The sequence below is a fragment of the Zea mays genome, chromosome 1, assembly GCF_902167145.1.
Source record: "Zea mays cultivar B73 chromosome 1, Zm-B73-REFERENCE-NAM-5.0, whole genome shotgun sequence".
In the NCBI taxonomy this organism is placed as follows: domain Eukaryota; kingdom Viridiplantae; phylum Streptophyta; class Magnoliopsida; order Poales; family Poaceae; genus Zea; species Zea mays.
The window spans coordinates 181691512-181703648 of record NC_050096.1 but is presented as its reverse complement, the minus strand read 5'-3'; the positions used below and the strand labels follow the sequence as shown (position 1 = coordinate 181703648).

The following is a 12137-nucleotide window of genomic DNA, read 5'->3' as shown; positions in this document are numbered from 1 at the left end:
TATTTTTAGAAGCTGTTTTATGTTTTATGGAAACGATTTGCACTGGCGGTTTTATTACGCCGACCGCAAGTAAAAATCGATTTTCACTGGCGGTCCTCAGTTATCCGTCTGTAAAAATAATGATTTCTATTGGCTCCTAGCACTAGCTGTTACGAAAAACGTCATTGTAAATAGGTTTACGACCGCCACTGTAGAGCTTCTCTATACTAATGAAAACGCCGTTCCTAGCTTGGATCTAAAAGTGATATATAGTAATTGCCTGTTTAAATCCGTCAGTTGCTAATCTGACAGACACTGGTAATAGTGTTTTCCGATGCAGTGTATGTTCGACAATTTACAAAAAAACAGTTTCTCTTAAAAGGCAATCGAGCATAGGCAGTCTAATTCTTTGCGCGAACTCGCAGCCAAGCAAAGAAGTTATTCTTCCCTTGGGCGTGTTGCCGAATTGGATTGCCATGGAGGAATAAAGGGAGTTCCTCTGTCGAGAATATATAGGGGCCGCCGGGAGCAGCGACGACAAGCTGGGAGCTGCATGCAGTGCAGGCGGATCATAAACACGGAGCACGCACCTGTGTTGTTTCTTCTTTTAGCTTCAGCAAAAATCAGATGCCGTCGTCCACGTCCGCCTCCGGCGCCGTAGGGCTAGGGCGGCGACAGCCTCCCAATCCCATTGCAGCAGTAGGGGGGCTTAGAAGAAGCGATAGCAGCAGATGGTGGTGGGCGAGATTAATGGAGAAGAACTACAGTGATGCTGAGAGATTTCTCGCAAGGAGGCCGGAAGAGAGGCTGATCAACGATTACCTGCTGCTTGAGTCCGCCGCACGGAAGGTCGCCACCGGCCTCGCGTACCTGTTGCTGACGTGGTCCACCGTCGTCCTCCTTGGTGGCTTCGTCTCCGTGCTCAAGCTCATCGACTTTTGGTGTCTCGCTGCCATTAGCACGTCATTTGCAGTCAAGTAAGCTTAATTAACTTGATTTCTCTCTCCCTCGTCCATCCCCATCATATCCATCGCCGCTCCCATTTAGTGGCAGATCATATTCTACACTTTGGCACATCGGAGGCTGCACCACGCATGGCTCAATAACTACAACGAGAGATAGGAGTAGCTGAGCCTCTACTAGATAGGGCATGTCATCTATACAAGGAATTAACCCTCGCCCTCTCTTCTTCCTTGTGCTATAAAAGAGATCGTAGAGGCTTAGAGCCATGTATAATGGGTCCAGGAAGACACATGCTTGGTTCTTGGATCTTATAGTTCTTGGTTCTGGGTTTTGGGTTGAGGCTATCATCTAGGGTTAAAGTCTTTAGGGTTAGTTTGGAAGCCACAAAACCGGAGGAGTTTCATCAACGTTTGCATCTAGACATTCATCACATAGATGACGTAGAATATTATGCTCAAATGTTTTGTACCTCTTTATATCGTGTGTGTTCTTACTGTAGGGGTCCATATAATATTTTATTAACTGCGATTAAATGTATATTTTTTCACAGAAATGGTCGGTTACAGGTTTCGAATCTAGAGTCTAAAGGGGTCTGCCATATTTTGCTTCCGTTTGTATTCTTTCTTGAAGATCTTGCAACTCGAAGTTGTGGGGAGATGTTCTTAAAGATCTATCAGTTTCCAGACTCTTTGGCCTATTTAGTTGTAGCTAGCTGATTGAACAAATAGTGCTGCCACACACACATTCGTGCATTTCTAGACGCACCATGCATACCATTACAATGGCAGTTTCCACACTCCTTGGCCTGTTTAGTTGTAGCCGATTGACAAAATAGTGCTGCCGATTGACAAAAGAAATAGTGAGTATTCTGTCATATATATATATATATATATATATATATATATATATATATATATATATATATATATATATATATATATATATATATATATATATATATATATATATATATATATATATATATATATATAGTTCTTTCAACCGTCATAACTAAAAAAATAAAAATACAAATATGTAATATTATATATATATATATACTCATTGAATGGTTCACGAAGATCATTGAATGGTTCACCAGGATTTATGTGGAATATTGATGTTCAAAATATTATGATTATAGTTGTTGGTGCCTTTTTGGGGCGCCAATTACTGCGTGAGAACCGGTGGCGGTGTTCTATACACAGGCGCAAACGGTCTGCGACCAGGGGCCGGACGGTCCGCGACCTGGCACAAGGCTAGAGTTCCCTGCTTGATGTGCCAGACCATCCGCGCGTGCGCAGCGACGGTGAAGGTCGCCGGCGGCGCCTGGATCTCGCTCTCGGGAGGGACCCCGTCGGGGAGAAGATATCCTAAGGGTTGTCTAGGCTCGGCAGGCCGACCTAGATTCCTTTAATCGACGTAGAGTCGAAGAGAAGCGGAGAATTTGGGGATTGAAATACTAAACTAGAACTACTTCTAATGCATAAGGTAAAAACGAGAAATAGACTTAATTTGATCGATTGTTGGGAGGTTCAATCGGCCGTAGCCCTTCACATATATAAAGAGGAGGTCTGGATCCGTTTTAAACTGTTTCCCGAGTTAATCCCGTGGTTTTAAGTAACAAATCCCGCGAGAAACTAGGAACCCTAACTGACTCTGCGCACGCACGAACCGTCTGCGCCACCACCGCGGACTATCCGGACCGCGGACCGTTTGGCCTCAGGGCCGGACCGTCCACGAGGCTCTTTTAGGTGTCCAACATATGCCCCCTGCCTTTTGGTGAAGGTTGATGAACCAAAAGCATATGAACTAAACCTGATGTAAGTCACCGACTTTTTAAAATGGAGAACATTCAATAAAGCACCAATGTATAAAGGTCGTTTCGGATTGTATCTTCCTCGGCCATGACCATTTGATCAATGGATCAAAAGGAATATAATGGAGGTGCCCCCCAGTCTGGATAGACAAAGGGACTATACATGTGCCATGTTTTCATCGTCGTACCATTCCATATTTGAACAGGATAATATACTGACGATGAATAGACGGGTGGAAAGTACCCTGGTCTCATAGGATGAACATGCGATGCTTGTTGTGTCGCCTTTTGGGCCGCTTTGTTCAGACGTTTTGTTTTAGCAGGTGACCGGGGTTTCTTCGTTGACCAATCACATGGAAGAGTCTTCTTGCTAGCATTTTTGGCTAGCAATTGATCGAAAGTAGGGCCGGCTTTTACTAGCCGACCATGTGTGTCATGTTGGCTTTGCCCTCGCATCTCTTTCCTTGCTTTGTGTGGACACTGACGCCTCTGGCCATGGGCGGACTATCTGGCTGAGCCAGCTGGACCGTCTTTATGAGCACCGGACCGCCTGCACGTAGGTGCCGGACCGTCCACGATGCTCTGGTCAGGTTGTCGTGCCCAATTCCTTAATTGTGTCTGCCCCCCGACGCTTTAGGATTTGTTAGTCTTATTATTCAGAACTTTTCGAGCAACCTCCTTCTACGATATATTTGACATGCGAGGATCGTAAATGATGATGTCTTTGCTTTTGCTTTTATCGACCATTTCGGGCCGAACTAAGACCTTTTCACATGCGACATCTATTGTATTAACAGGAAATGGCTGTGTGTCCACTTGCATTTCCTGAAAAGCTAACCGGCCATATATCATTTATGTCTGATTGTACCTGTCGACGAAAAACATTACAGTCATTGGTGGCATGAGAAAAAGAATTATGCCACTTACAATAAGCACGTCTCTTCAATTCATCTATAGGAGGGATAGTATGAGTTAATTTAATGTTGTCATTTTAAGTAGCTCATCAAATATCTTATCGCATTTGGCAACATTAAAGGTAAATTTAATCTCTTCTTGCCAATTCTTTTGAACCGGCTGTAAGGAAGAACATGCTGAAGATTTGGCCTTTGTTGGCCAAATAAACTCAGCGGTATATACATCTGCGGATTCATCATCTGAACTATCACGCTCTATTAGATGTATAGTACAGGCGGCCGATTTTGATGTCTCTTTAAATCGGCTTTCACAGGCTAAAGCCCGCTGATGTAGCTGGGCTATCGAAAAGAATTGAGTCCCATCTAATTTGTCTTTTAAGTAGGATAGCAACCCATTAAAAGCTAACCCTGCTAGCTCTTTGTCTGCGACATGGATCCTAAAGCATCGGTTTCTAGTGTCCCGGAACCTCCGGATATAATCATTAACCGATTCTTCGCGTCCTTGGCGGACCGAAGCTAAGTTAGCTAGCCCTAATTCATATTCCCCGACAAAGAAATGTTCATGAAATTTACTTTCTAACTCATTCCAGGAATTAATGGAATTAGGAGGCAGGGCAACGTACCATGCAAAAGCGGTACCAGTAAGGGATAAAGAAAATAATCGAACACGAAATGCTTCTCCATCGGCCAATTCGCCTAGGTGTGCTAGGAACTGGCCTATGTGTTCGTGTGTGCTTCTCCCATTCTCACCAAAAAACTTAGAAAATTCCGGTATCCTTGCCCCTTGTGGATATGGGACAGCGTCAAACCAGTGATTATACGACTTTTGGTATGATTGCCCCACTCTGGCTACACTAACTCCGAACTTATCTCGAAATAGTTCATTCATCTCTTCCCTAATTCTTTCCATTGCACCTGGTGACGGACCACCGGATCCTGGGCTGTGGGGCTCATTTGGTCGGGCATTAGTATATCGACCTTCTTGCCGTGACCGATCGATAGTGTTGATGTGTCTGTTATTATATGGTGCGCTATGGTTTAAATATGTAGAGGGCGAAACATACTGCTGCTGTGGTGTGTAATAATTTGGTGCATGGTGTGCAACAGCAGGTTCTGCATATGCGTATCCGGTTTGTCCGGTGGTAAATCCGAACTGACCGGTTGCGTTCGCCATTATCGGGATGCCACGTGGTAGTCCTGATGCGGCCCTGGACTGTCCGGCAGGGAAAGCCGGACGGTCCGCGTAAGGGTCGGACGGTCCGGGCAGAAGCTCGGACGGTCCGACTACGTCCAGGGTTGCCAATCTACCAATCAGGGATGGCGGTGGTCCTAGGGCGGCCCCGGACTGTCCGGCAGAGCAAGCCGGACGATCCGCGTATGGGTCGGACGGTCCAGACAGAGGCTCGGACGGTCCGGGCAGAAGCTCGGACGGTCCGACTACGTCCAGGGTTGCCAATCTACCAATCAGGGATGGCGGTGGTCCTAGGGCGGCCCCGGACTGTCCGGCAGAGCAAGCCGGACGATCCGCGTATGGGTCGGACGGTCCAGACAGAGGCTCGGACGGTCCGACCATGTTGAGGGGCGCCGATCTGCCAAGCAGGGACGGCAGTGGTTGTATTTGCCCTGAATATGAGTTCATCGGCATACCATATAAAGGTTGGGGCTGTGAATCCCCATTTGTTGCCGATGCATCAGACATAAATACCCTATTACTAGTTTCTTATGATGGAAAACTAGGAGCAACAGACTTTTCCAATGTACGTGTTAATTTTCTAATTGACTCTTCTAACCCTACAATCTGTTGTTTCATTTGATCCTGCCGCTGATCCACATAATATTTAATAGATTGAATATCGTCGGGTTTACTTACGTTGTTGGGGACTTGAAGCGAAGATAGAAGAGATGCGACGTCGGTCTCTCCATGTTTGATAACCTTTTGGTGGCGATCCACCGTGTATTGTGATAAGAATTTCTCTTTCGCTTGATGCATGTAGCCCTCGTATTGCTGTTGCTCACCGGCCGTCAGATTTTCAACAGCCATCTTCAGGATATTATCTGGGGAGATATCAGTATGATCTTTAGAACCGGCCATTTGAGGGCCTGATTTTAGTAGATCTAGTCACCAGATTCCCCAGCGGAGTCGCCAAAAGTGTGTTGGTGCCTTTTTTGGGCGCCAATCACTGCGTGAGAACCGGTGGCGGTGCTCTCTGCACAGGTGCGGACGGTCCGTGACCTGGCGCAGGGCTAGGGTTCCCTGCCTGACATGCCGCGCCCTGGGGCCGGACGGTCCGTGCGTGCGCAGGGGCGGCGAAGGTCGCCGGCGGCGCCTGGATCTCGCTCCCGGGAGGGACCCCGTCAGGGAGGAGAGATCCTAAGGGTTGTCTAGGCTCGGCAGGCCGACAAAGACTCATCTAATCGATGTAGAGTCGAAGAGAAGCGGAGAATTTAGGGATTGGAATACTAAACTAGGGCTAAACTAGAACTACTCATGATGCATAAGGTAAAAACGAGAAATAGACTTGATTTGATCGATTGTTGGGGGTTCAATCGGCCGTAGCCCTTCATCTATATAAAGGGGAGGTCTGGATCCGCTTCAAACTGTTTTCCGAGTTAATCCCGCGGTTTTAGGTAACAAATCCTGCGAGAAACTAGGAACCCTAACTGACTCTGCGCACGCGCGGACCGTCCGCGCCACCACCACGGACTGTCCAGACCGCGGACCGTCCGGCCTCAGGGCCGGACCGTCCGTGAGGCTCGTTTTGGTGTTCAACAATAGTATGTTTTTAAGGTGTCTATACAAATGTTATTGTTTTCGTTGCAGCGCGCGAACTTTGTACTACTGGGTTTTTAGTAGGACATATGCATGGTAGCAGGTTAGTTATCCTAGCTAATTTGTCTCAACAGTCTAGCAGATTTGTACGAGTACACGACTGGATATTTCCTGGCAGCGGGCAATGTGTACATTGGACTACGTGATGATCTGCCATCATCTATGTGTTGTCGCTCGGTTGTATGGATGCTCTTGCTTGGGGTGCTGATAACTGTATATTCTGTTGTGCTTCAAGTCCTTACTTTGGCGCCGCTGGTTGCCATAGCTCTTTCATCGTTCAGGCTACGAGCAAACAACTATGGCAATGTTGGCAACGATGCTGCCAATTCAGCAAAGCTCAAGGCATCCCTGCAGATTTTTTACTCTCTCACCCTGGCTCAGAGCAATGCCTTCTACTTGTGGAAGATGATGGTCGTTTTGGAGAAGTGCTGTGTTTCTACTGTGAGCAAGAAGTGCAGATTTGGGGAGTGGGGCATCGCCTTGGTGTGGGCATACCTTGAAGAAACCAAAACCATACCCATACTCGAGAGAGCGCCGCGGGGCAGAAACTTGGTCACCTTTGCAGTTGGCTTGCTCGGCTCCGAATCGCTGCACGATCGTTGTTCTGCGCTTCGCATGCTGGACACGTTCGTCGGCGACAAGGTGCCAGTAGCACCCAGCCTGCTGCTGCCTTGCAGGGGTCCCCTTGAGAACCTCATGGAAGCCCTCGAGGTGGGCGACTGCGAGACCAGGGAGCGTGCCGCTAGGATCGTTGCGGCTCTTGCTGCTGGCGATCATCTCCGCCGCATCGACCAGTTCCCCAGAGCATTGCATCACATGGCTTCACTGCTTCAAGCCTCTGATTATCGGTTTCCCACAGCTACAACTGCTGCAACAGAAGAACCACGACAAGCAGCAGCAGCGAGCATTAGCAAGCGCGGGGGTATTGGACTGCTATACTTTACCATCCTATCTCGTATCAACTTGTTCAATATCTTTGAGAAAGAGAAAAAGGACGAAGACACCTTACCACCCTCTGGCGGCGGACCAAAGCAGCTCATCTCTCAAGGGCTGCTTATCGTCGAGAGGCTGGCTCTACACCGAGCAAACCGTGCCCACATGTGCAACAACAACGTCCTGCTCTCAAAGCTCACAGCGCCCCTATGCTCCTCCCATGCTTTCTTCCTCGACACCACCGCGGGCACGGCAGTACAGACTACAGAGTGGGTTTTGACATGCTAGCCACATCGCTGAGGATCATAACCAGGCTGGTTAGAGCTCCTGGAGAGGCCAGCAGAGGGCTGCATGACGGGATCGCAAGCAACGCACAGGCGATCTCTAACCTGTCGAGGGTTTTGGAGGAGGAGGACGACAACAATTCGTTTGGCCCAGCACTGAAGGCAGCTGCCGTTGACATCCTAGCAGAACTGGCGTTGCCTTCGTCAGACAGGTCTGCCGCCTCGAGGTCGAGGCTGCTGGGCAAGGCTGACATCATCAGGGGGCTGTGGTGCATCTTCCTTGTTCAAGTGGATGGTGGCGTTGACGGCAGCAACATTCAGGGAGATGAGGAACAGCGACAGCAGGATAGCACACTGAGGAAGAAAGCTAGGGAAGCACTGGCACATGCTGCCTGCAGAACTGCGTCATGTTGCTGGCCGGCTTACTGACATGCTGGCTAAAAGTAAGGGCTCTCCAAGTCGAGTTAGGGCAGCAAGAACCCTCGAGTGCTTGTGTTCACATATTTCTACAGAACATGGACAACCTCCAGGGAAGGACGATGCGATTGAGATGCTGACAAAGGTACTAACTAGGTCCTTCCAATCCAATCCACGTTCAGTTCAAAAGTATGGAAGCTTGCTGTTGACAATTGAAGTTTCTTTCTCCACCGTTTCAGGTTCTTCATCTGATTCTACTGGTCCCAAGCGAATCAAACAAGCTGGAAACGGTAATAACCCCATCTCTCTTTCCAGGATATCAAACCTCTATATTATATGCAAGGGCAAGGCTACCATATCTTCTATATATGATGGCACTCTGCTCAATTCCCAGGATGTAAAAGGCGACGAGGAGCAGCAAGAAGAAGAAGAGGAATTCCTGGTGGCCCTGCTATCACTTGCCGTGGTCATATGTGACGGCATGGTCGATGAACATGGCTTCACCTGTGCTGCCCCTAAAGACATGGTGTCTCTGGTGAGAAAGCTCAAGGACATAATACTACAGGCTAACAACAACAACAACAACAACACGTTCCAATGCCTGCGGACAGTGAAGCTTACCTGCCAGCTGGTTGTTTCAATGGCACAGCTCAAGCCCATGTGCATCAAAGACTTCACGGAGCACGATTTCATGGACGTGCTATCTGAATCGTCTTTCAAGACATTGTCAGATCTCGATAACTGCCTCGTGTTATTTGAGGCCGATGATCGTTATCAGTATCAGGTGACGAAGACTGCAGATGAGCCACTGGTTTCGCTTGTGAAGAAAGCTCAACAACTCTTCCACAAAAGCAACGACAAGAACCTGGTTGGTAATGTGCTTGCCTAGTCAAGGGGAGTGTGAAGAAGCTCTGCCTGATAGATAAGCACCATTGCTTACGGTGCTCAACCATCTACTGTATATGAAGGTGTGCATTAATTGCCCTCAAATAAAGAAGTACCACTGAAATATTCAAACCGAAACATTTTTTGCTTTTAACAAAAAGAGAAAAATTAGCAGGTCTTTGAATATGTAGAGAAATAGACACACTAACACTACACACTGACAATATCTACGACGATCAACCAAAATAGATTCAACCACAACTGATTTTTAGACTTGCCGATGTAATGATAAATGTGTAGATTGTGATCGAAGTAGGCAAAGGTAAAGGGTGGGCGCAGTTTTTTTAGGCTGCTAATGTACAACTGAGAACAATTATGGAGCGCAATTGAGGAGGAATTAAACGCGCCACAATTATGTTTTTTTTAAAGGAAGAGGCAAAAGATTTTCCTCTCCAATATATTAGAAGGTAAAAAAATATAAGTAAACACCCACAAGAACTTGGGGTATGGAAAGAAAACAAAAAAACAAGACGCACAGCCCCATAAAACTAAACAAGCCTGCACATCTGTTTAAGAGCGAGGATAAGATGAAACTGTACAAAGCTTGTTCGATGGTCGCCCTTTAAAACTAGATATTCCTTTTCCGACGAGCTCTTTCACCAACTGAACAACATGTTCTGCCATTCTTTATTGTTGCTGAAAAATCCTGTTGTTTCTTTCCAACCATATGCTCCACCAAAAGTAAATGAGAAGGCCATCCAAACTTTTTCTTGACTGCTTACTACAGAGGCTCCTTAGTCTTCTCCACCAAGCATACAGAGATCCTGAATTGGGGGTACCACTCAGGAACCGCAGATCAGCCCAAGCAAAGATCCTGCTCCACACTATTCCTATAAAGGGTTAATCCTTACAAAGTTGGCCCCGTGTCTCAGGAGATGAATTACATAGACAACAGATTGGGATGCAAGGCCATCCCATTTTCTGAAGGTTGTCTGAAGTTAAAACTCTGTTGTACAATTGCGTCCAAGAGAAAAATGACATTTTGGTTGATTCTTGCTTTCCAAATGGGGCTGATTTTAATTCTACAAAAGTTCATTGTGAATTGAATTTTGTATGCACTACTTGTATTGTATTGCCCATCCGTCGTTCATCACCAAAAATGGTGTCTTCCAAATCATTGAGGTCTTGTGTGCTACTGATTGCATGCCATAGGGAGACAAAATTTCTCACTTCCTCCTCCTGAGTGTAAGGAGAACAGAACTGCATCCAGTAATTGTTATGAAGAGCTTTGAACACTGTGATGTTCTTACTCCTTGTTTTCTTGTATAGACTTGGTGCAATAGTCCTTGGTGCCTGTCCCTCAATCCAACTCGATCCCAGAAATCTGCCATCTTCCCGTTGCCAATGTTCACAATTGTGGATGCATGGAAGGGATCCACATCAGACTTATCACATGGTAATTGCATGCCAACCCACACTTTTTCTTTGACCTTCCATCGTAGCCACAATCATCTTAGTCGTAGCGCTCTTGCAAAACGTTCTAGGTCCAGAATACCAAGGCCCCCTTATTCTTTGGCAAACAAGTTGTAGGCCAGTTGATCAAGCAGCGACCCCTGCTACATGATTCTAGATTATTTCCTTTCCCAAAGAAAACTTATTCTTATCTTATCAATTCGTTTAAGGAGCTATTTTTGTGCCAGAAAAACCGTTAGATGGTAGATAGGTTGTGTTGACAACACAACTTTAATCAAGGTTTCCCTACCCGTCTTTGAGAGGAGCTTACCTTTCCACCCTACCAGCCTTTTGTTGATTTTATCAATTAGCGGTTGAACATGTTGGTCACTTGTTCTCAATTGCTATACATGGTTGAAAACTAGGTAATACAATGTTAGGAAGGTAATTAACCTTCGTCTTCAAATATTTATCCCTTTGGGATAACCCCTTCGAGGACGAAGGTTAAAGCTTAATTAAATGAATCGCTCGAAAGCATAAAGGTGAATACACAAAATATATGAAGAAGTTAACCATGTTAACTCATCTCAAGTGTTTTTACCCTTTATTTCCTCCTCCATACATAATACATTTACAATCGTACCTTCGGCTCCTTAGTGTAAGCTAGAGCGAAGGTGCGTCAGAGAAGGAATTACACAGGGCAATTATCTGTCCTCCAAAAAGGTACTTTATGTAGGCACTGTTCATCTATTTATAGGGGGACATACAGCTTCATATACAATTACAAATATGTCTGTAAGACCAGTACATATGATTTACAAATAATATGACGGCAATATTGTCTTCTTCCTTTAGCATTCTGGATGACACCTCCTGACTTCGTTGATCTTCTATCTTTGTCTCCTTGTGTTGTTATGACGAAGCTAACATCTTCGTCTTTCTCCACCCTCTGCCCTAAAGATGTTTTGGCGTCGAAGCTCCTACGACACTTAATGGCATCTTGACAATCGATAGTTAAATGTGTTTTTGAGGACCTTCGAAAGACGAAGACCCCCAACAGAACGTTAACTCTTTTAACATTTCTGAAGTGAAGAGGTAGCCCAAGATACTTTCCAGGGAATTTTGAATATTTGCTAGGGAACACTTCCATCAGATGTGGCCAAAGAGTTTTAGGGTAACGAATCGGAAACATTTCAGTTTTATCGAAATTGATCTTAAGACCTAAACACCTTTCAAAAACTTCCATAATTCTTTTTAGAACTTCCAAGTCCTCCTTATCTGCTTTAGCAAACATTGTCATATCATCTGCATAGAGAGAACATTATAGTTTGCCTCTTTTGGCAAGACCCGCCCTAGAAGCTCGACGTCTGCCGCCATCTCAATCATCCTCTGCAGAGGGTCCATTGCTAGGACAAACAGAAAGGGAGATAGCGGATCTCCCTGACGCTCCCCACGCATGTGCTTAGTTGCATATGTTTGTTGCCCATTAATGATGATTTTAGAAGAAGAACCTAAGATTGTGGCGATCCAATTTCTCCACTTTTGAGTGAATCCTAGAGCTCTCAAAACATCTAAAAGATATACCCAATCGAGGGAATCGAAAGCTTTTGATATGTCAAGCTTGACAAACAGAGTGTCGGAGCTACGACTTCCAAGAAGGTATG

The 12137-nt window shown here is 46.0% G+C and overlaps 1 protein-coding gene across 1 annotated transcript; it reads left to right on the top strand.

Moving 5' to 3' along the window:
- Nucleotides 1-528: 528 nt before the first annotated feature.
- LOC103640640 (uncharacterized) lies at nucleotides 529-9159 on the top strand. Its single transcript, XM_008664102.3, has 4 exons — nucleotides 529-956; nucleotides 6577-8281; nucleotides 8376-8426; nucleotides 8531-9159. The coding sequence occupies exons 1-2, from the start codon at nucleotides 607-609 to the stop codon at nucleotides 7721-7723; spliced, it is 1497 nt and encodes a 498-aa protein (XP_008662324.1). The 5' UTR covers nucleotides 529-606; the 3' UTR covers nucleotides 7724-8281; nucleotides 8376-8426; nucleotides 8531-9159.
- Nucleotides 9160-12137: the final 2978 nt, after the last annotated feature.

Excerpts from the sequence above, each read along its gene's own strand:
- LOC103640640 (XM_008664102.3), top strand. The coding sequence starts at position 607 with ATGCCGTCGTCCACGTCCGCCTCCGGCGCCGTAGGGCTAGGGCGGCGA. Across the intron at positions 957-6,576 it reads AGCACGTCATTTGCAGTCAA|TCTAGCAGATTTGTACGAGT; the intron begins GTAAGCTTAATT and ends TTGTCTCAACAG.